The sequence below is a fragment of the Sinocyclocheilus anshuiensis genome, unplaced genomic scaffold (assembly GCF_001515605.1).
Source record: "Sinocyclocheilus anshuiensis isolate Anshui unplaced genomic scaffold, SAMN03320099.WGS_v1.1 scaffold1024, whole genome shotgun sequence".
Taxonomy (NCBI): Eukaryota; Metazoa; Chordata; class Actinopteri; order Cypriniformes; family Cyprinidae; genus Sinocyclocheilus; species Sinocyclocheilus anshuiensis.
Window position 1 is genome coordinate 162,211 of NW_015552843.1, and position 23,446 is coordinate 185,656.

A 23,446-nucleotide genomic window follows, 5' to 3' on the forward strand; every position below is an offset into this window, starting at 1 on the left:
AAATTGCTTTAACATGTGAATATATATGTAAACGTTAACACCAATATTCCTAAATGACATTGACATATTTGCTTTATTTACATTGTGTGTAGGTGGTGAGCTTGGCGAGACATCTCATCTACTTTGGGTTCTACAGTTTTTTTGAGCTTCTGAGGTTGACTCGCACCCTCCTGGGAATCATAGACTGCACTCCGAGTAATGCTAACATCAACCCAATGTTTAGCGATGATGGCAGTGGTTAGTATTCAAAATCAAGAATTTTTTTTAGATGTATACAAGGTTACAGACTGAATGACACAACTAAACTTCCTAGAATCCCAGTGTCCAAAATGACCAATAAAACCGTTTCATCTTCCTAGGTAAGAACGTTAGACGATCCATTCATGGCATGGGGCAGATGATGTCCACCATGGTGCTAAACCGCAAGCCATCCGTGTTCTCCGGCCCTGGTCGCCCTGGTGCTCTAGACAGCCAGGCCGGCAGTAAAGATAGCATTGACACACAGGACATCACTGTCATGGACACCAAACTGAAGATCCTGGAGATATTACAGGTAGATGCTGTCAAAGATGGCAACAGCTTTATGCTGTCAGTGCTGGCAATATCTGAAAATCCTAATGGTTTTGTGCAGTTCATCCTCAGTGTACGTCTGGACTATCGGCTTTCCTTCCTGCTCTCCGTCTTCAAGAAGGAGTTTGTGGAAGTCTATCCTATGGGTGATGCAGATGCAACACATCATACGGAGCATGAGGGTAATGATGTTTAGATAAATAGTCAAAATGAAACTCTTGTAAGTGTCACAACCTGACTACTAATCAAATAACATTTATAATATTAATATAATCAATCAACAATCTCTGAAATTGCATTATATTCAAATAACAACATAACAATTCCATTCTTCCATGTACTAATCCCTCTACTCTATTTTTCATCTTTGTTTTTGTGTTTGTCTCAGAGCCTCGTTCTGGTGAGAGTGGCACTGTTTCATCATTTCTTGATTCTTAAAATGAATTCCTTAAAGGTGTAGTGTGTAATTTTGTTAAAATACTTTATCCTATCACTGAATATATGCTGAATATGCAAAGCAACTATTAGTAAGTAATTTTTACATTGAAAAAAACGGTTTTATTTCTACAGCTTCATTTGATGCCGCTAGTGGCTCAGAAATTACACACTTCAACTTTAATGGATGACCATTTTAAATCTAATTAAATTTAGGTTAAAAGTAGTCATGCTTGAATTTGTTTTCTGATTGTACATTTGTGTTATTTATTTATTAATATTTTAAACAGCTTCCATCAACCTCCAGTACATTGGAGAGCAGGCAGAGGCCATGTTTGGAATTGGGTATGTTAATGAACATTAATTCTATTTCCACATGACTGTTCATCATGTGTGTGACCCTTGTGCTATGTGACCTCTCTTTGACTTTACTCTGACCGTACAGTAAAGGAAACAGCATTCTGGAAGTGGACGATGAAGGGGGACGAATGTTTCTGCGTGTTCTGATCCACCTCATCATGCACGACTACCCTCCGCTGGTTTCCGGGGCCTTGCAGTTGCTCTTCAAGCACTTCAGTCAAAGACAAGAAGTCCTCCACACCTTTAAACAGGTAGAACGTACAGCCCGTTTAAACATATACAAACAAATTGCTTTTATTGGTAAAAAGGTGTGCTTAGACACCTCCAGGTAATGTGCTGACCATACAATTTACATTTTATTGCTCATTTGCATGCAGCAAATCACCATTCCTGTGGCACAAAATGAAAAAGTACTCTTTCAAGTGGTTGAAATGCAAATGCTTTTGTAAAGATCAAAATTGTTGATGACAGTTTTTCATCCTGTTGTGGTTGTTCTCCTCAGGTCCAGCTTCTCATTTCAGCTCAGGATGTGGACAACTACAAACACATAAAACGAGATCTGGATCTTCTGCGCACCATGGTGGAGAAGTCTGAGCTTTGGGTCATAAAAAAAAGTAGCTCTGGGGGAGATGGGAAGAAAGACAAAAAAGACAAAAAAGAGGCTGCGCCAGTGAGTCATGCATGTGGGATTATGTATAACAGGATAATTAGGTGAAAGAAGCTTATTTTTATTTTCTTTTTCATGCAGGCATCTCCAGAGGAGGAGACCGATACAAAGAAACAGAAGGTTGAAAAGAGCAATGAAAGCTACCAGAATGTCAAAGAGGTGATGTTTTTGCATATGTTCTTAGTGTATTTGTCTGTTGATCAATAATATATTAGATTAATTACAGTGGGGTCTAAAAGTTGGAGATAGTATATTGCACTACTGTTCAAAAGATTGGGGACAGATTTTTAAGAAATAAATGAATACTTTTATTCAGCAAGAATGTGTTAAATTGATCAAAAGTGACAGTAGACATTTATAATGTGGCAAAAGATATATATTGCAAATAAATGCTTTTGAACTTTCTATTCATCAAATAATTCTGTAAAAAATGGATGTTTTCCACAAAAATATCAAGCACTGCAACTGATTTCAACATTGACAGTAATTATACGAATAAGCAAATTATAATTATTTTGGAAGGATCATGTGACACTGAAGACTAAGGTAATGGCTGTTGAAAATTCTGCTTAAATTTAAATTGTAATGTTTCACAATAATACTGTTTTTACTGTATTTTTGATTTAAATACCTGCCTTGGTGAACATAAGAGACATCTTTCATAAACATAAAAAAAAAAAAAAATCTTACTGACCTCAAACATTTGAACAGTATATGATAATAAAAGTTATTACTTTTTTGTATGCACATATATGCAGCTTTTTTATTTTCTGTTCAGTGTACAGTAAATATAAATGTGTATAGATGGATGGAAACTTGGTAAATGAACAAACCAGTATTTTTACAATAATGAAATCTTTTCTCTGATCCCCAGATTTTAGAGCGTTTGAATAAAATGTGCAGTTCAGGTGTATTTAAGAAACAACAAAGGCTATTGAAGAACATGGGTGCCCACAAAGTTATGCTTGACCTGCTGCAGATCTCCTATGATCGGGTTTGTGGTCTTTTTTAAAGCAGATAAAATCTATGGTCGATGTGAAGTATGGTCTTGGCCTTGTCCCTCACTAAACACATGATTTTTTTTTCTTTTAACAGAATGACACCAAAATGCTTGAGATCATCAAGTACACGCACCTGTTCTTACAGAAGTTCTGCACAGGGAATCTGGAGAACCAAATCCTCCTCCATAAACACCTCAACTTCTTTCTCACACCTGGGGTGAGTGCAAAGCGTGGCACTTAAAATAGTCTAAGATGCTTATCATGCTTTCATTGTGTTCGCTTTTCTGGTTTTTGTTTTGTCTCTGTCAGCTCCTAGAGGCAGAAACAATGCAGCACATTTTTAGTAATAATTACCAGCTCTGTTCTGAGATCAGCGAGTCTGTGCTGCATCATTTCATCCATTGCCTGGCCACACATGGCCGCCACATTCAGTACCTCAACTTTCTGCACACCATCATTAAGGCAGAGGGGAAATATGTGAAGAAATGTCAAGACATGATCATGACTGAGGTTTGTTATTGTGATCGAAATAAAGTAACCTTGAGTTATTGAACAGCATGTATTCTTTTTAACCATTTGTAATCATTTTAAGAAATTGTATATAACTACTTCAATTGAAATATTAAATATCAAAGTGCTGATTTGAGATTTTGGGATATATTTGTTTGGTGTTTTATAAAATGATGTATGATATTCATTTTGAGATTGTATTATTGGTAATTTTTCAAGGAAATGTCCATTCAGGTGATGGTATATACAGTGTACAAGACATCAGCATGACCTGTGTTCTCTGTTAGCTCACAAGTGCGGGTGATGACGTGGTCGTCTTCTACAATGATGACACATCATTTGACACCATGGTGGAACTGATGACACAGTCTAGGGAAGGGGTGAAGGACGACAGCCCTCTCCGGTACCATATTTCTCTGGTAGAGCTGCTGGCTGCATGTGCGGAGGGCAAAAACGTCTACACTGAGATCAAGTGCACATCTCTGCTGCCCCTGGAGGACATGGTGAAAGTAATCACACATGAAGACTGTATCACAGAGGTAATCAGATGATGGTAGACATGAAATGAAAAAGTGCTTATTTTTCAAATGTGTCATGTATCTTTTTTCCACTTATCCTGAATCATTATCTTCAGCCTCCCAATATTTGTTTGAGCCAGTTAATGGATTAAATTACATGATCATTTATAGCATGAACTTGTTTGGGGGAAAAATGAAAAGCCGGCTGCATATGACTGATCAAAAAATGTAGCAATCTCCTCTGTGTCATGCAGGTGAAAATTGCATATGTAAACTTTGTGAACCACTGCTATGTAGACACAGAAGTGGAGATGAAAGAGATCTACACCAGCAACCACATATGGAAGCTGTTTGACAACTTCACTGTAGATATGGCTAGGGTGAGTCCACTGATGCTAGATAAGATGTGTGTAAGAATAAGGAGTTTCATTAACTTTAATTGGAATTCCAGGTGTGCTCCAACCGTGAGAAACGCATGTCAGACCCTGTGCTGGAGAAGTATGTGATTCAAGTGGTTTTAGACACTGTAAATGCCTTCTTCAGCTCTCCCTTCTCAGAGAACAGCACCAGCACAGAGGTGAGGCATCAATAGTCATATTTCTGGTCTCTGCCACATCAGCCTTTATTCATTGTGATTTACGACAGATTTCTACAGAAGTTTCTGTCATGCTTTAAATGAAGAATTGATGCATTTTAGAAATTTAGTGAAACAAAACTATTAAAGGGTTAGTTCACCCAAAAATGAAAATTAGCCTGTGATTTACTCACCCTCGAGGCATCCTAGGTGTATATGACTTTCTTCTTTCAGACGAATCCAATCGGAGTTATATTAAAAATTGTCCTGGCTATTCCAAGCTCTATCATTGCAGTCGGCGGGTGTTTCTGTTCAACAGTCCAAAAGACGTCAAATAAAGCGTGCGCAACCATAATAAAACGTGCCTCACACCGGCTCCAGGGCGTGAATAAAGGCCTCCTGTAGTGAATCCATGCGTTTTTGTAAGAAAAATATCCATATTTCAAACGTAATAAACACTTCTCTCTCACTTCATCTAACTGTCAAAAGCGGAAGCCATTCCGGCGGATGACGTAAGACGTCGGCATTGCGTGATTAGTGACGAACGCGGAGAGAGAACAAAACAAAACGCCGGTCACGAATTAGAAATACAAACCGAGGATTTGTAAGGAAAAATTTTGGAGGATTTTGATATAAGCCAAGAGTAGACTGGTTTTCCTTTGCTAAAGTAAGGAAACTTTGCTTCCTTTGCTCCTGTAAACAAACTCAAGAGGCTAGCATATCTCAGAGGCGCGCGCTGCGCATACGTCCTACATCATCCGCGTATGACAGATAGCAGAAGTGAGAGAAAAGTGTTTATTACGTTTGAAATATGGATATTTTCTTACAAAAACGCATGGATTCACTACAGGAGGCCTTTATTCACGTCCTGGAGCCGTGTGAGGCATGTTTTATTATGGATGCGCACACTTTATTTGACGTCTTTTGGACTGTTGAACAGAAACACCCGCCGACTGCAATGATAACGCTTGGAATAGCCAGGACAATTTTTAATATAACTCCGATTGGATTCGTCTGAAAGAAGAAAGTCATAAACACCTAGGATGCCTCGAGGGTGAGTAAATCACAGGCTAATTTTCATTTTTGGGTGAACTAACCCTATAAAACTAGAATTTTATTCAAAGGAATTGCCAAAAAAAAATCTTGATTCAACACTATTCACATTTAATTAGAATATGTTCCAGGTAAATACACTTCTGTTCAAAAGTTTGGGGAAGATTTTTTTTATGTTTTTGAAAGAAGTTCATTTATTGGATCAAAATTACAGTAAAAACAGTAATATTGTGAAATATTATTACAGTTTCAAATAAAAAATTTTATATATGTGGAAATTTTATAGAATTAAATTGATTTCTGTGATGGCAAAGCTAACTTTTCAGCAATCATTACTCCAGTGTCACATGATCCTTCAGAAATCTTTCTAATATGCTGATTTGGTGCTCAAAAAACATTTATTATTATCAGTGTTTAATACAGTTGTGCTGCTTAATATTTTTTGTGAAAATCATGGTACATTTTAACAAGATTTAATTAAAAAAAATGTATAACAATGTAAAAGCCTTTACTTTCACTTTTAAACAATTTAAAGGGATAGTTCACCCAAAAATTTAAATTTGATGTTTATCTGCTTACCCCCAGGGCATCCAAGATGTAGGTGACTTTGTTTCTTCAGTAGAACACAAACAAAAATGTTTAACTCAAACCGTTGCAGTCTGTCAGTCATATAATGGAAGTGAACGGGAATCACGGCTTTGAGAGTCAAAAAAACATACACAAACAAAACCAAATTAAACCCTGCAGGGTTTAATTTGGATTTGTCTGTGCATGTTTTTTTTACTTTCATAGATTTTGTTACCATTGCCATGCATTATATGACTGATAGACTGCAACGGCTGGAGTTAAAAATCTCCGTTTGTGTTCTACTGAAGAAACAAAGTTACCTACATCTTGGATGCCCTGGGGGTAAGCAGATAAACATCAAATTTTCATTTTTGGGTGAACTATCCCTTTAATGTCATTGCTGAATAAAAGTATTAAGTTAAAGTTCACATTTAATTCTCCAGGTTTCTCTTTCTCCCTCTCATTTTCTCTTTCTTTTGTCTTATTCAGGCTCATCACACCATTGTTAAGCAGCTGCTGCAGTCTACTATGCGTCTGTTAGATTGTCCCTGGCTACAGCCACAACAAAAAGTCCAAGTAGAATCCTGCATCCGAACTCTGGCGGTGACAAGTAAGTCAACTTGTTTGAGAGTAGATGGATTCTAAGGCATAAAAAAAAGAAAAAAAAAAGGTTTTAAAAATTATTTTACAGGCCTAAAATTTGGCAGGAGTTTCAGTTCTCTTCTCATATATAGTAAAGGTTTTTGAAGTATGACCAGACAACTTATTTGTTTACCTGACTGTTCCCACAGCAAAGAGTCGCTCCATCCCTCTGCCGGTAGAGTTGGAGGCTCATGTCAATATGATGTTGAGTCTCAGTAATGCCCTCACACTGTCTCGCTCCAGCCACAGCAACAAAAGCCTGTCACGCCTCACATGGCCTGTTGCTCCCACCAACTCCTGGGACTACAAAAACATCATTGAGAAACTACAGGTGCCTATATGCATGTGTGATTTAATCTCCTTTTAGATTTTGGAGCCAAGTGACTTCCAAAAGAAATTGATATTAAAAAGGTCTTACGCAACTTGTGCATGACACTCCTGGACTGTAATGCATATGACACAATTCAGACTAAACTGGTTTGTTTGAGTCATATTTCTATCAATAATAATGTATACTGTAAATGTAGTGTATTAATGTTTCTGTAACACTGTTAGGATATCATTAACACACTGGAGGAGCGTGTGATGCCATTGGTTAATGCAGAGCTGTCAGTGCTGGTGGATGTGCTGCACCAGCCCGAGCTGTTGTTCTTGGAAGGCACGGATGCTCGATCGCGCTGTGAATCAGGAGGCTTCATATTTAAGTGAGACACTTCTGTTTAAACTGGGACTACTTTTACCATACAGCTTTTAGCATGCATTTTGGGGCTAAATCAAATAAGCACAGAATTTATGTTGCATAATGCTGTATTACTATTTGTGAGGGTGTGTCATTATCACCTTGCTCTTTAACTTTGTGCAGATTGATTCAGCACACAAAGGCTCTCATGAATTCAGATGAGAAGCTCTGTATCAAAGTGCTCAGAACTCTACAGGAAATGCTCATTCGTGAACTGGACTTTGATGAGAAGGTGAGATTAGATTATACTATTAATAATATCACCATGCAATCAAACTATTTCTCATACAAATGTAAATGATCAAATTAGCATATTAACTGGATGATGTAAAAAAAAATCAATTTATACATTTTAATCATTGTCTTTCTAAAAATTGTGAAGTATGCCATTTTAAAAATTCAAAAATATATTCTTAGTTTAACTTAATATTCTAAATAATAAATATTTAATATGAATATAATATTTACAATACAACGTACATTCTGTTCTAAGGTATTCTTAAATAATCAGAAACATTTTAGAAATATTAAATTGTTACTTTTTACATGGAGGAAAACTTCATTCATGAGAATTGCATAACCTGCAGTTTATCCTTTGTTTTTACAAATTGAGGATTGAGTTTAAATTATTTTACAGTGTGTCTGTGGACAGTTGTATTTAACCTCGAATATTGCTTGGTGTTATTTCCAGAGTAAAAAGAAACTTAATGTCAAAAGTTTTTATTTTTGGGTTGGCTAGTTTGGGCTCTGTAGTCATTGTAATTGAGTTAATTTAACAATAAAAGTGCTGTCTTTTGCAGGGCTTTGCCTTAAGAAAGGTATTGCTCCAAAACTACCTCTATACCAACAAAAAGAACATCAAAGCAGAGCTTGTTGAACATGGAGGAGGTAATTTTTTTAATTACTGATGAAAAATCATAGAATAATTAATATCACACAAAAAAGAGTGTTTGATTTTGACTGGTTTTGTAATTGTTAGCCGGATCAGCACAAAACATTCTTTGTGGATGTCTTGTGTAAAATATTGGTGTGTGTGTGTGTATGTGCAGGTGGAGAAGGAGAGAAAGACTGGCTGGCAGTTGCAGCATTACAATGTCGTCTGGACAAAGAAGGTGGCACCAAACTCTTCATAGACCTCATAACCAGCTCTAAGAATGAGAAGATCTTTCAGGAGAGCATTCAGCTCGCCATCTGTCTGCTGGAAGGAGGCAACACGGAGATCCAGGTGGGAAAGCAGCTTCCGTAAAAATATAAATTTAGTCATAAATATTGTTACATTTTCAAGGAAAAGCACCCATTATTATATATAAATTGGTTCCTGTTTTTAACAGAACTCCTTCTACAAACTCATGATGGGAGACAACAAGTCAGAGAAGTTTTTTAAAGTACTGAATGACCGCATGAAGAACGCACAGCTGGACATCAAATCCACCATCTCCGTCAACGTGGGAGAAATGAGCAATAAAGCCAAAGATGACAAAGACATGGAGATGGGTAATTTGAAAAAAGTGCATGAAGTGCACGCATGAGAGGAAAGGGTCAAAATAATTCTGTTATTAAGTTTATACAGTTATGCTACACCTTATATATTTACTATACATTTCTAATAAATGAAACCTTTGAATCTACATTCATTGCTGACTCTGACAATGGTTTCCTATCGGTGCAGGGCCTTCCTTTGGCCAACCTGAGCAGCCACCTCAACCTGAGCAGCAGGAAGTAGATACAGAAATGGGCCCCTCTGTCACCATCATGAAACCTATTTTGCGCTTTTTACAGCTGCTCTGTGAGAACCACAATCAGGATCTTCAGGTCTGAACAACCCCAGATTAACAATCAGCTTAGGATCAGCTATGACGCATGTCATCTAGCATGCTTTGAGAATGATCAGGGTTTCTTAAAAAAAAGCAAAAAGTCTTCCTCAGTATTTTTGTCTTGTTTTCCAATACAAATATCTAAAAAGTCTTAAATCGGGATACATTTCTTGGAGATGCAAGTTGAAGATATGAAGTCTTCTCTTCTGAGAAATTGAACAAAATGATCATTTATTGTCGTATTTATCATATTATTGTCTGTTCATTTAATAAATTCCATGTTCTTTGCCCTAGAATTTTCTTCGCTCTCAGAGCAATAAAACAAATTATAACCTGGTTTGTGAGACGCTCCAGTTTCTGGACATCATGTGCGGCAGCACGACAGGAGGGCTTGGTCTGCTGGGCCTTTACATCAATGAGAACAACGTGGAGCTGATCACACAGACCCTGGAGACCCTCACAGAGTACTGCCAAGGACCATGCCAGGAGAACCAGGTGAGATTATCAATTACTAATACTGGTATTATTTTAAATAAATCATTTTTGGACATAGATGCGTTTTATATATGGCTGAGAATTTACTTTAAGTACTAAATGAATCCCTAGGGGATTCAGAAACAGAGAATCAGAAAACGCCAGATTCAGAAAGAGCTTCACTCGCCAATTATTATAAAGCACACAAGTTTATTATAAAAACAAAGTGTTTCCTTTTGAAATAATTTTTGTTGACAGAGACAAATCAACTGGCATATCTTGTTTTTTTTTAGTTCAGTAAAAAATTTAATTGATGAAATTCTAATCGATTTTTGTCTGTCTCAAGACATGCATTGTCTCTCATGAGTGCAACGGCATTGACATCATCACAGCCTTGATTCTGAATGACATCAGTCCTCTCTGTCGTTACCGTATGGAGCTGGTGCTGCAGCTCAAGGTAAGGATACAGTTCTGACACAAACACGGAAGCTCTACTTTAATCATAAATCAATCATGTTCATCATTATTTATAACAATGTGTGACTATTGTCAGGACAACGCCTCTAAGCTCTTGCTCGGTTTGATGGAGAGTCGTCATGACAGTGAGAATGCAGAGAGGATCCTGTTTAACCTTCGACCCCGGGAACTGGTCAGTTTCGCTGCGTCTTGTGTATTATGTGTAACAATTGTATTTTAACATTACTGGGTACTGTATCGTATGTCTTCAGGTGGAGGTGATAAAAAAAGCTTACCAGCAAGAGACTGAAAATGAGGAGGGAGAAGTTTCACCACGGGAAGTTGGACACAACATCTACATCCTGGCATTACAGGTGGACTAAAGATATACAGTTGTATTTCGAGAATTGATTTTTATGACCACTACTGATTATTTTTGTCTTATTTTGTGTCCAATACCTGATATGTAGAGACTATTTTTAATTGTTTTAATGGGATTTTATCACAACAATCAATAAACAACTAATAGAATACAACAATGAAAACATAATGCATGTTGGTATTGTCATAATTTTAATTATTGCTGGCAGTTTGGTTGTAAAGACCATAAAGGTTTTTTTTTTTTTGCAGCTTGCCCGGCACAACAAAATGCTCCTCACACTGCTTAAACCACAAAAGAAAACAATAGAGGAAGGAGAGGAAAGCATCTCTTCTATGGTAACTTCAGTATTTTACTTTTAGGACTAGGAGCACATTTTCAATATTTCCTAGAACATGTGTGTAAGACATTACATTTTCTGTTTTTGAGTTTTTTTGCTTGTTTTTTGCAGCTCACCTTAAACAAACAACAGGAGGAGCAACAGGAGGATCCATTAGAGTACTATGACCGTCAAACAGCTCAGATTGAGGTAATAAAAAAAAATCTCTTTGTGTGTTGTAATCCATGCTCTTATTGTAATTTCTGCTCTCCTGTCTCCAAATAGAATATAAAGTGAATGTTGGGGCTAATGTGAATAAAATTAATTTGGGATTATGAGAAGTTGTGAAGTAGTTTCCGTTGGCATGTCACATGCAGATTGTGCGGGAGGACCGTAGCATGGAGCAGATAGTGTTTCCTGTTCACCCCATCTGTGAGTTCCTGACGGAAGATTCAAAGGTCCGTGTGTTTACCACCACAGAGCAGGACGAGCAGGGCAGCAAGGTCACACAATTCTTCGAACAGACCTCTTTCCTGCACAATGAAATGGAATGGCAGAAAAAACTTCGAAGTAAGTATTGGGCTTGGGGTGCTGTGGCTTAGTGAGTTCAAACTGTCCTTAACACAGGTTTATTGTGATGTTTGTGTGTTTTAGGCATGCCAGTGCTGTATTGGTTTTCTCGTCGAATGTCTCTCTGGGGCACCATATCATTCAATCTGGCTGTGTTTGTCAATCTTATCATCGCTTTGTTCTACCCACATGACTCTGGTCATTCTGGTATGTTTATGTGTGCATTATCTGTTGGTAACTTTAGTGTATTAATTGTATAAATGCTGCATTTACCATCAATTTCAAAGCACAAAAATATGGACGAACAGTTGGCTTTCTAAATATGCTTTTCCATGTAGTTTTACCAGGTTCTTGTGCTTCCAGGTAGCATAGACACTTCGTTGCTGCTTATGCTGTTCTGGTGCTTCGCTGGACTGGCTGTTTTGGGCCTGTTATCCAAGCGCTATGGGTTCCAGTCCCTCACTGTCGCCATCACCCTGCGCTGCATCTATCACTTTGGCATCGGGCCAACTCTCATCCTGCTGGGGGCTCTCAATGTAAGTCTGACATACCATAATACTATATGTTTGCTTAAATAAAAACGAATGGATTTAATTCAGAATTTCTCTTTTTAACCAGCTGATCAATAAGATAGTGTTTGTGGTGAGCTTTGTGGGAAACAACGGCACCTTCATCATGGGCTATAAAGCCATGGTAATGGATGTGGAGTTCCTGTACCACCTGGCCTATGTGTTAACCAGCACGCTGGGGCTTTTTGTCCACGAGCTCTTCTACAGCATATTGGTGGGTGTTAAAAAATGTATATATAAAAAAAAAGAAGAAATGAATACTTTAATTCAGCAACGATGCATTAAATTGATCAAAATGTTACATAGTTGCAAAACATTTCAAATAAATGCTGTTCTTTTGAAATTTCGATACATAAAAAATGAAAACATTTTTACGGTTTACACCAAAATATTAAGCAGTACAACTGTTTTATGTTGATTTTACACTACATTCAATATTTTAATAATAAATAATTTGTTCTTGAGTATCAAGTCAACATATTAGAATAATTTCTGAAGGATCATGTGACACTGAAGACTGGTGTTGATGACTTTAAATTCAGCTTTGGCAGCACAGGAATAAATTAGATTTTAAAATATATTAAAATAGAACAAAAATAGCAATAATATTTAACAGTATTGTTGTTTTACTGTGTTTTGATAAAATAAATCCAGCCTTGGTGAGATTTCTTCCAAAAACATTTAAAAATCGACCCCAAGCTTTTGTACGGTAGTACAAAACTGTAGCTTAATTGTTTACTTTTTGCTTTTCTGCAATGTTTTAATCGTCAATATTGTAAATATGCCACAAAACGTTTGCCAAGCACCAAATGCCAGGAAAATAATTTTTGGTGAGTAAATAAAACTGAGATGCTGTACTCACCAGTGAAAATCTAATGGTTTTTAAATGAAATGAGAAACTGTGACATGATTTTGTATGACTGAAATACATAAATATTCTGCTAATCATTTCTCACTTCTCTTTTACCTCCTTAAGCTGTTTGATCTGATCTACCGCGAGGAGACGCTCTTTAATGTCATCAAGAGTGTGACACGTAATGGCCGCTCTATTCTCCTCACTGCTGTCTTGGCCATCATCCTTGTCTACCTGTTCTCCATCGTGGGCTTTCTCTTCCTCAGGAATGACTTCATCATGGAAGTGGACCGTCTTGCTATCCCAGATACAGGTAAATTGCATACACCTCTTTTTATCTTTGCTGTGTGTCACAAGGCCGTCTGAATAGTTTTTTGCAGAAAGGCATCAAACCCTGCGTTCATGATTTGAATTACAACATACCATTTTTTATTTATTGATGCCACAGGCTTAATGGCGTGTTTTGTCCTATAAGCAGGTACAGATAACTCTATGAGCAGCTGCAGTGCTGATGGAGTGGAGTGCACAGAGGAAACTAGGTTGCTTGCATCATCAGAAGGTGAGTTTGGCATTAAAGACAATATTTTATATTACTCTACTGGCATCAGAACTCAGCTGTGAACACTTTTTTAATGTCTTTGCAGAAGAAGAGGACAACACAGAGAGAGCATGTGACACTCTTCTAATGTGTATCGTTACGGTGCTGAATCATGGGCTGAGGAACGGAGGAGGTGTGGGAGATGTCCTGCGCAAACCCTCTAAGAATGTATGGAGACCCACAATCATATAGGAATGTGTGCATGTAGGAATACAAAACCTAACCAAACTAATACAATGTTGTTCAACTTACAGGAGCCTTTGTTCCCTGCTCGTGTGGTGTACGACCTTCTCTTCTACTTCATTGTCATCATCATTGTTCTCAACTTGATTTTTGGTGTGATTATTGACACCTTTGCTGACCTGCGTAGTGAAAAACACAAGAAAGAGGAGATACTGAAGACCACCTGTTTCATCTGTGGTAAGAAATTAGATTTAAATATATTTTAAAGTGTTTATTCCTGTGATGGAAAAGCTGAATTTTCAGCATCATGATCATTCAGAAATCATTCTAACATGCTGATTTGCTGCTCAAGAAACATTTCTTATTATTATCAGTGTGGTGCTTAATATTTTGTGGAAACTTTTTTATAGATAGAAAGTAAATAATAGAAATTTATAAAAGGCATTTATTTGAAATACATTATTTTTGTAACAATATTAATGCATTTATTGTCACTTTTGATGGATGTAATGCATCCTTGCAGAATAAAAGTGTTGTTTTTTTTATCTTACTGACCCCAAACTTTTGAATTCGCGTTGATTTATTTTTCACAATTAAGCACATTTCCAACACTGTTTACTGCAATGCAAAATGGATTTTTGTTATATTTTCATTACTGTAATTTTCAAACAGACACAATTTGAACATTCCTTAATACAGGCTTTATTTTATTTTTGCAAAATATAATTTCTTACTTTATTTGTTGAGTGTGAAAAATGACCCTAGTATTCCTTAACAGGCTGTATGACAGTCAAATACAAATCATCAGAGAACATTACAGAAAAGAATTGATCTGTATTTGCATTTCAACAGGTCTCGAGAGGGATAAGTTTGATAATAAGACTGTATCATTTGAGGAACACATTAAATTTGAGCATAACATCTGGCACTACCTCTATTTCATTGTGCTGGTACGGGAGAAAAACAAGACAGATTACACTGGCCCAGAGAGCTACGTGGCCCTTATGATAAAGGTAAATTAATAAAAATGAAAAATTCCAGCTGTTTGGATACTGGTCACATTCTATATATTAACAGCAATTACCACTGTTATTTCCAATGTATTATTTCTATGCTTTTATATTATTGATTAATACTATGAATAGTCTTTTTTCTTTCATTTTATTTGAATGAATTTTTAGTTATTTAGTTATTTCTTTTGGTCATTTTTATTATTATTATTACTATTATTTTTGATATTTCTATTTCGCTTTCATTTATTTAATTCATTCTTGCTTCTCCTTGCAATGGGTTTTGATTCAGTCTTGTTGTCGCCTCTTGTTAGAATAAGAACCTGGATTGGTTCCCACGCATGCAGGCCATGTCTCTGGTTGTAACTGAGGGAGATGGAGAACAGAATGAGATGAGGAACCTGCAGGATCGTCTCACCTCCACCATGAAAGTGGTCACACAACTCACAAGCCAGTTAACAGAGCTGAAAGAGCAGGTACATTTATCAATGTCAGCACTGTTTGTCCAGCATTAATAATGTTGGTACATTAAATTGATTAATGTCTCAGATTTTAGATTCTAAAATAACGGTTGTGTATTTGTTCATTTAGATGACCGAGCAGAGGAAGAGAAGGCAGAGGATGGGTTTTGTGGATGTTCAGTCTGGCTCAAACCCTGGGATGCCTATGCCTCCTAGTGCTGCTGGAGGAAATCTTCAGGTCATCAAGACCTAATTTCTCCAGCTAACCTTGCATTGACTTTATAGAAGCAATAATGTAATCCTGTGATGCTGGTGTACTTCCCACTGTGGAAAAGTTGCATTCAACGGATAGACGGATTGGATCTACACTCCCACAAAAGCACTACTGACTAAATAGTCATTCTTTGAGGGGCCTTTGATTACCTGAATGGTTTTAGTATGCACAAATTTTATATATTTAAAGTATGTCATTGTTTTGTTTTTATTTTTCTAAGCAGTCTTTGGTTAAGATATTTGAAATCTTCTTTTCAAAACTCTTATTTGATGTATGGATAAATGTAGCATTACTGTAAGTAAAGCTGATGCGTTTTAGATAGATAACGAGTAATTGTAGATCAATACAGTCGGATGGTTTGTTTTAATGTGCACTGATGAGTTGGATACCTGGGAGCACATGCTGTATTTATAGGGATAGTCATGATGCACTGGCTTGATATGATTGTGAGATGATTTGGGAAACATGAAGGGGGAATATCATGACCATTCTTATGATGAACTAGAAGATGCTAACATGTCACTAGAGTCAAATCTGGGTAGTATAAATGGCATAATGTATAGAAGTGTGTTTAAAGTTCATACAGCTTTAATTTAAAAGTCAAAGTGCCTAAAAATGCATCAAAAGAACATAACTTTTGCTCAGGAAACTAACATGTTCCTTATTTATCTTATCATAAAAATAAGTGAGGACATGCTGATCGTGGTTTTAATAGACATAGATCTATGAATGTGTCTATTTAATTATTTATTGTGCGACCAGGACTAAGTTGTAAGTCAGTTGCATTTTTATGGCCACAAAAAGAATGCTGGAACATACTTATATTTTGGCTTCGTTAATAACAGCCAGTGTGTAATTAATCATATTGACATCAAATAATCATCAATTTATTGCTATTATTGCTAATATGTTGATATGAAGTGCCTCACCAACTTTACACAAAATACAAAATAAAACATTTGGTTATTTGACGTCTTGTATCATTTAACATTAACAGACTAAGAGAATCGAATGAGTCACATTACTACGATATTACTATAATAAAATGTTACAAAAATCAATAGAAATTCGATTAATTTGAAACATTGCAATGACTTTTTATTCTTTTCCAAACAAAATAAATGATATCTTCCAAAGTAAACAGTCGCGTGAATGTCCATTGATTTGTCTTGTGTCAGATTACGTCCCTCTGTCACGCACACTTCACAGTATTAGGGTGTGAGCGGAGTGACTGGCGGGATCAATTCCTTCGCTGTTCGTTTGAGCGTCAGGTGCCGTTCAGAAGTTCGTCCTCAGTGCAGGTCAACAGGTAGGCTAATGTTTTTCAGAATATTAACGCAATATTTACATTTAAACAATGTGTATCAAATAAATTTACAACGAATAGGCTGTAAGCTAAAACAGGTAAAACGTCACTCTGGAAATGGGAATTGCAGTCATGTAAATGAGCTAGGCCTACTTTACTCCAACAGACAGAAGATCAGTCTCAGAAATAAGGCTAAAGTTGTTCAACTTCTTTCTTTTGTTTTATAGAAATATAGAAGTGTTTCTTTTTTTTATCCTTTTTTGATGCTGATAAGTGAAGTTTAATGAACCTAAAACCACTTGAATAGGAAAACCACATCTTGCTACCACAACTATTAGACCGCTGAAAGATAGGCTATATAGGAGTTTGTGTGTATTTATTATATATTCTAATATATAATAAAATATAATATAGGCTAATATATTATTACAATACAGACCTATAATTGTTTGTTGTTGTTATTATTGTTGTTATTAACAAAGATGTCATCTATAGGCTACTGTAGCCTAATATCAATTAACTCTTTCGACTCTTTCGTTTTTGTTGGCCAATAATAATACTTTTTTACGTTTAGCCTATACGTTTTATAAGGTTGATACTTTTCGGTACGTGTAATCTAGCTTTTATCAATGTAAGTGACGTCAGTGTTTTAACTTTGAGAACGGAGTGCTGAGGAAAGCGAGAGTCTGTGGGTTCCAGATAAAGCGCGGTATCGGCCGCACCCAGGTGCCCCGCGCCCTGAAACCCACTGCTCAAAATTTAGATTAGGGTCACTTTATAGGTTCTTTAAGGACCTAATTATCGATATTATGTAACCTAATGAATAATTTAGCTGGGTATCTTTCTCATAAATCTATCCTTGACAATGTTGTTACAGTATGGAAAAGTATATTTTTCACATAGTCTATAGCCTCATTTTTACCCCACTGACCATCTTTTTCGTTGTTTACAGCTGTTAAAATCATGTCTGCTTTTCTGCATCACTGCCCCTTCTTGAAGTCCACTCCAGGCCCTTCTCTAAGGAATGTGGCAGCGTACTTTGGATTGGCTGACCGATGTCCGATCATTGTCCGCCAGATCTCTGTAAAAGCCACCCAGTCCTCTGAGGAAAAAGGTAATGCTGTTACTTTTGTATTTACCATACTATATTACTGTAAGGTTTTTTATACCAGGTAGGTTACAATATGACAAAAAAATTCCATATTATTATAATTAAAATCTCATTGGCAACAAATATTGTAAGTCAGTAGTCAGTACCTCAGATTATCTTCTTATATTTATGTGCTTATTGTGTTCAGGCCTCCTCTCTCATAAGGAGCCAAGGCGGCAGTTGGCGACCACAGCCACTCAGGTGGCGATCTCCATGTCCCAGAGCTGTCCCTTTATTTCCTCTAAGATTGGACTAGTTAAAGCCAGTCCACAAGTGCAGGAGGATGTCCAGCCCAATCTTGAGAATCAAGATAACTCTGGTAAAACAATCCCTCTCAGTGTGATAGATTCATGGACTGTGGATATGTGTATATATAATGTTTATATTGCTTGAGAAGCAGATATCATCTAGCTGACTGGCTGATGTGTTGCAGCATCTGTCTCTTTTTTTAACCACCACAGTATAATTAGTACGCTGCTGAAGAGTCTCTTTTATCTGAGCAGTGTATCATGCAGGAGTTGGATGCATTTTACATAATAACACCCAGCTTGGAGGCCATTCTCCTCTCTGCAATTTGCACCATTTAACTCCAATTTGAGAGACTCCTCAGCTGTGAATAGTAAGCGGATGATGACTCAGACTGCTGATGTAACAAATGCCAGTCTTCAGACAATCACATTACAGATGAAACTTCACAAAGCCGCATGTGTACTAGAAAATAACATCTAATTGGAAAATTGTCGTTTTTGGGTTTCATAGCCATATCACGTTTGACAGTTAATGTGCGTAGCCTGTACTTTAAAGAAAATATATGACTTAAACAATGGCGTTAAATACAAAACACTTTGATTTTCACTCTGTTTTCACACTGAAACAAAGCAAAAATCCTTAATTTTGTGTTTGTTTGATGAATTTTGGTGCCCTTTTTCTCCAGGCTTGATGAGCTCGCTGTTCCGTGGCTTGCAAAGTCATCAGTCCACTGGTCCTACACACCTTCTTGAAGACAACTTTAGTGAGTTTGACTGCATTTTTCTTAATGTTTTACAGTAGTATAAACCATACACTCTCAGAAAATACCAAATAACAACTTGTCACTGGGGCAGTACCCTTTCAAAAGATAATAAAAATGATATATCGACTTTAGGTACTAATATGTACATTTAAAGTACTAATATGTACCTTTTAAGGTACTATCATTTACGTTATTACTATAGTACTACTTAAGGGGTAAATTAGATACAAAGACTTATAGCTTTTGTACCTTAGGGTATCGCCCCAGTGACATTTATACCTTTTTTCTGAGACTGTACTGCTGTTTCTGCAGTATTAAGTACACTGTGAACAGTATGCGTATTGAACATCTATTTATTTGACTTGGACTGCCAAAAGGTACACTTTTTTTTTTTTCTTTTTTGAAAATATCTGTGTGAACTAATGGAACAATAATATGGCATAATGTGGAATAATGGATGTTGAGTAAAAGCTAGGTAATTAGCGAATCGATCCGAGACTGTTGTGTTTTGTTACTGTACACTGTATCTGCAGCACTTAAGTAGTGCCTGTCTTCTTTTATTCCTGTCTTTCTTCCTCACTTATTGACTGATGATTGCCCATTTGCTTTTTAAATAATTCAGCCAGACCCAGTTTCAACTACGATGACTTCTTCACTCAGAAGATTGTGGAAAAGAAGAATGACCATACTTACCGTATCTTTAAGACGGTGAACCGTTTTGCAGAGGTTTTCCCTTTTGCTGAGGACTATTCCATCCCTGGACGCTTGGGCTCCCAGGTGTCTGTATGGTGCAGTAATGATTACCTGGGCATGAGTCGACATCCCCACATTGTCAAGGCCATAGGGTCAGTACATAAAACAGACAATTAAATAAATGTTTGCCATCATATGTTATTATAAATGGAGAAGAACAAATGAAGGTGCAGCAAAATACACTAACTTATGTCTTATTAAATACTGTATGTGTATTTCATAATATGATAAAACAGTATGCTTTTAAGTTTCTTAATGTTTGACTTTGGATATACATAGCTGCTAAAACAAACTAACTGAGTAATCACAACCTTTTAACGTTCCTTAGAGAGGCTTTGCAGAAGCATGGTGCAGGAGCAGGTGGCACCCGAAATATCTCTGGGACGAGTAACTATCATGTGGCCCTGGAGAGTGAACTGGCCCATCTACACCAGAAAGATGGAGCACTGGTCTTTTCTTCCTGCTTTGTAGCCAATGATTCCACCCTCTTTACTTTGGCTAAAATGCTCCCAGGTATCCAACAAAACTGTTATGACCTGCCTGTTCTTACTGAATGTGTGAATGAATGAATTTATGAAATTTATGAACTATACTGCTATTAAATTTAAAAATATTTTCAATATGCAGTACTGTTCAAAAGTCTGGTGTTGGTACAATTTTTAATGGTTTTGAAAGAATTATTTGATCAAAAATACACTAAAAAATTATTATAAAATATTATTAAAATAAATGTTTTCTAATTTAAAAATAGCGCACTGTTTAATATATTTGTTAAAACTGCCTGACGTTTTTTCAAGATTCTTTGATGAATACAAAGAAAAAACAGCATTTATCTGAAATGTTTTGTAACATTGTAAATGTATTTATTGTCACTTTTGACCAATTTAATGCATCCTTGTTTAATAAATGTGACCCTGGACTACAAAACCAGTCATAAGGGTCAATTTTTCAAAATTGAGATTTATACATCATCTGAACAAATAAGCTTTCCATTGATGTGTGGTTTGTTAGGATAGGACAATATTTGGCTGAGATACAACTATTTGAAAATCAGGAATCTGAGGGTGCAAAAAAAATGTACATATTGAGAAAATTGCCATTAAAGTTGTCCAAATGAAGTCCTTAGCAATGCGTATTACTAATCAAAAATTAAGTTTTAATATACTTACAGTAGGAAATTTACAAAATATCTTCATGGAACATGATATTTTCTTAATATCTTAATGATTTTTGTCATAAAAGAAAAATCGACAATTTTGACCCATACAATGTATTTTTGGCTATTGCTACAAATATACTTGTGCTATTTATATGTATTTTCTGAAATTCCACTAAAACATCTTCTCTCTGCAAAGGCTGTGAGATCTACTCAGACATGGGTAATCATGCCTCCATGATCCAGGGCATCAGGAACAGTGGGGCCAAACGCTTCATTTTCCGACACAATGATGCCAGTCATCTGGAGGAGCTGCTCTGCCGCTCAGATCCACTCACACCCAAAATCGTGGCTTTTGAGACTGTTCATTCAATGGATGGTAAGTAGAAGGAGCTATCACATAACTGACTCAAAAGAGATTGTTTCTTAGTATTGTAAAATAGGGCTTGGCACCAGCAACGCCATGGTCATGGGTTTGATTCCTAGGGAATAAATTAACCGAAATTGTGTAAAACCTTTAATGCAATTTAAGGCACTTTAAATAAAACCATCTGTCAAATGCATACATATATATATAAAATGGTAGGTAACTTGCAGAAATGCAAAAAAATTCTGCAGTAAAAAATAGGGAAAACAAGTGCACTTACTTTCTCCTTATTAAACAATGCAAAAAAATTATTAGTCAAAAAACATCATGCACATGAAATGAAGACTCAGTCATATCAATAGCCAAATATATGCTGTTGTTTTTTTTTTTGTATGTGGAGCGAGTCACCTTATTGGGTGTCCATTTTTTTAAAAAATTACATGTCCAGACAAATACTACTCGCTTTATCTTCGCAACCACCCTTTTATCAGACACTTTGGCTTGTGGAATAAATTAATCATTGTCAACTGATAATAGTGCATTTCTACACTTCATCTTTAACTGAAAAATAACTTGTTTCTCAGGTGCAATTTGCCCTCTAGAAGAGCTATGTGACATAGCACATAAATATGGAGCTCTGACTTTTGTGGACGAGGTCCATGCTGTCGGACTGTATGGGGCTCACGGAGCAGGTGTAGGAGAGAGAGACAACGTCATGCACAAGATCGATATTGTCTCTGGAACTCTGGGTAAGACAGATACAGTCTATGATTCTATCATTGAATCATTGCATGCATGATCACAGCATGATTCTATCCTGTAATTTCACCCGTGTTCTTGCCTCTCAACTTCTCTGATATTGTCACCTTAAATCTGCTATTTCAGGTTGGAAATGCAGCAAAAAACTCTCAGGTGTGTGACATTCTGTTGGAGAAACACAACATCTATGTGCAGGCCATAAATTACCCAACAGTGCCTCGTGGAGAAGAGCTGTTGCGGTTGGCTCCTTCTCCTTTCCACAATCCCATTATGATGAAATATTTTGTAGGTGAGTGGTCATGCAATATGGTCAACTCTATTTCTTTTCACTTTAAAGGTGAAGAGTTTCATTTCTGAACCGCTAGTGCCACTAGAATAAATTAATCATTGTCAACTGATAATAGTGCATTTCTACACTTCATCTTTAACTGAAAAATAACTTGTTTCTCAGGTGCAATTTGCCCTCTAGAAGAGCTATGTGACATAGCACATAAATATGGAGCTCTGACTTTTGTGGACGAGGTCCATGCTGTCGGACTGTATGGGGCTCACGGAGCAGGTGTAGGAGAGAGAGACAACGTCATGCACAAGATCGATATTGTCTCTGGAACTCTGGGTAAGACAGATACAGTCTATGATTCTATCATTGAATCATTGCATGCATGATCACAGCATGATTCTATCCTGTAATTTCACCCGTGTTCTTGCCTCTCAACTTCTCTGATATTGTTTGAAATATCTGTAGGTAAGGCATTTGGCTGTGTGGGTGGTTACATAGCCAGCACTGCCGCCCTGGTGGACACTGTGCGCTCCTACGCTGCCGGTTTCATCTTCACTACCTCCTTGCCTCCCATGGTGCTGGCGGGGGCTCTGGAATCGGTGCGTGTGCTGAAGAGCCCAGAAGGCCAAGCTTTGCGCAGAGCCCATCAGAGAAACGTCAAACACATGAGACAGCTGCTGCTGGACGCTGGACTGCCTGTGGTCAAGTGCCCTAGCCACATCATTCCCATTCGGGTCAGTGTTTGCAAAAACCATTTTGTCCTTAATGGGATAGTTCACCCAAAAATTAAAATTCTGTCATCATTTACTCACCCTCATGTCCTCATTCCAAACTGCTCGATCCATATGTAATTGTTTTATAATGCCTTTATGACTATGCCTTTTTGGATCTACTAAATTTTGGTTACCTGAACTTTCAGTGTAGGGACAGAAACCTCACAGTTTCATTAAAAATATCTTAATCTTAATGTTTCTAAGATTAACCGAAGTCTTATGGGTTTCTAGCGACATGGGTAAATAAATGATCATTTTCATTTTTGGGTGAACCGTTCAGTCTAGTTATCAAAT

General features: G+C 36.8%; 2 protein-coding genes across 2 annotated transcripts in view; both read left to right on the forward strand.

Annotated features, from left to right (window-relative positions):
* The window catches only part of LOC107668074 (inositol 1,4,5-trisphosphate receptor type 3), a 29,918-nt gene extending 13,281 nt beyond the window's left edge, over nucleotides 1–16,637 (forward strand). Inside the window, exons 21-59 of the mRNA XM_016459844.1 lie at nucleotides 93–237; nucleotides 360–553; nucleotides 632–752; nucleotides 959–970; nucleotides 1,296–1,350; nucleotides 1,451–1,616; nucleotides 1,868–2,035; nucleotides 2,114–2,191; nucleotides 2,907–3,026; nucleotides 3,128–3,250; nucleotides 3,343–3,543; nucleotides 3,831–4,082; nucleotides 4,316–4,441; nucleotides 4,513–4,638; nucleotides 6,745–6,865; nucleotides 7,047–7,228; nucleotides 7,453–7,601; nucleotides 7,760–7,868; nucleotides 8,437–8,524; nucleotides 8,686–8,861; nucleotides 8,968–9,130; nucleotides 9,306–9,448; nucleotides 9,745–9,945; nucleotides 10,271–10,381; nucleotides 10,478–10,573; nucleotides 10,653–10,754; nucleotides 11,011–11,097; nucleotides 11,211–11,288; nucleotides 11,456–11,648; nucleotides 11,733–11,855; nucleotides 12,012–12,184; nucleotides 12,267–12,431; nucleotides 13,194–13,383; nucleotides 13,546–13,629; nucleotides 13,715–13,836; nucleotides 13,923–14,088; nucleotides 14,704–14,864; nucleotides 15,176–15,337; nucleotides 15,453–16,637. Coding sequence (XP_016315330.1) covers nucleotides 93–237; nucleotides 360–553; nucleotides 632–752; nucleotides 959–970; nucleotides 1,296–1,350; nucleotides 1,451–1,616; nucleotides 1,868–2,035; nucleotides 2,114–2,191; nucleotides 2,907–3,026; nucleotides 3,128–3,250; nucleotides 3,343–3,543; nucleotides 3,831–4,082; nucleotides 4,316–4,441; nucleotides 4,513–4,638; nucleotides 6,745–6,865; nucleotides 7,047–7,228; nucleotides 7,453–7,601; nucleotides 7,760–7,868; nucleotides 8,437–8,524; nucleotides 8,686–8,861; nucleotides 8,968–9,130; nucleotides 9,306–9,448; nucleotides 9,745–9,945; nucleotides 10,271–10,381; nucleotides 10,478–10,573; nucleotides 10,653–10,754; nucleotides 11,011–11,097; nucleotides 11,211–11,288; nucleotides 11,456–11,648; nucleotides 11,733–11,855; nucleotides 12,012–12,184; nucleotides 12,267–12,431; nucleotides 13,194–13,383; nucleotides 13,546–13,629; nucleotides 13,715–13,836; nucleotides 13,923–14,088; nucleotides 14,704–14,864; nucleotides 15,176–15,337; nucleotides 15,453–15,575 — 5,355 coding nt within the window. The 3' untranslated portion in view covers nucleotides 15,576–16,637. The remainder of the gene's footprint in view (nucleotides 1–92; nucleotides 238–359; nucleotides 554–631; nucleotides 753–958; nucleotides 971–1,295; nucleotides 1,351–1,450; nucleotides 1,617–1,867; nucleotides 2,036–2,113; nucleotides 2,192–2,906; nucleotides 3,027–3,127; nucleotides 3,251–3,342; nucleotides 3,544–3,830; nucleotides 4,083–4,315; nucleotides 4,442–4,512; nucleotides 4,639–6,744; nucleotides 6,866–7,046; nucleotides 7,229–7,452; nucleotides 7,602–7,759; nucleotides 7,869–8,436; nucleotides 8,525–8,685; nucleotides 8,862–8,967; nucleotides 9,131–9,305; nucleotides 9,449–9,744; nucleotides 9,946–10,270; nucleotides 10,382–10,477; nucleotides 10,574–10,652; nucleotides 10,755–11,010; nucleotides 11,098–11,210; nucleotides 11,289–11,455; nucleotides 11,649–11,732; nucleotides 11,856–12,011; nucleotides 12,185–12,266; nucleotides 12,432–13,193; nucleotides 13,384–13,545; nucleotides 13,630–13,714; nucleotides 13,837–13,922; nucleotides 14,089–14,703; nucleotides 14,865–15,175; nucleotides 15,338–15,452) is intronic.
* Nucleotides 16,638–16,823: 186 nt separating this feature from the next.
* LOC107667982 (5-aminolevulinate synthase, erythroid-specific, mitochondrial-like) overlaps nucleotides 16,824–23,446 on the forward strand; it is a 7,536-nt gene continuing 913 nt past the window's right edge. Inside the window, exons 1-9 of the mRNA XM_016459715.1 lie at nucleotides 16,824–16,905; nucleotides 17,855–18,016; nucleotides 18,201–18,371; nucleotides 18,987–19,064; nucleotides 19,687–19,909; nucleotides 20,146–20,330; nucleotides 21,173–21,352; nucleotides 21,925–22,089; nucleotides 22,845–23,113. Of these exons, the coding sequence (XP_016315201.1) occupies nucleotides 17,866–18,016; nucleotides 18,201–18,371; nucleotides 18,987–19,064; nucleotides 19,687–19,909; nucleotides 20,146–20,330; nucleotides 21,173–21,352; nucleotides 21,925–22,089; nucleotides 22,845–23,113 (1,422 nt within the window). The 5' untranslated portion in view covers nucleotides 16,824–16,905; nucleotides 17,855–17,865. The remainder of the gene's footprint in view (nucleotides 16,906–17,854; nucleotides 18,017–18,200; nucleotides 18,372–18,986; nucleotides 19,065–19,686; nucleotides 19,910–20,145; nucleotides 20,331–21,172; nucleotides 21,353–21,924; nucleotides 22,090–22,844; nucleotides 23,114–23,446) is intronic.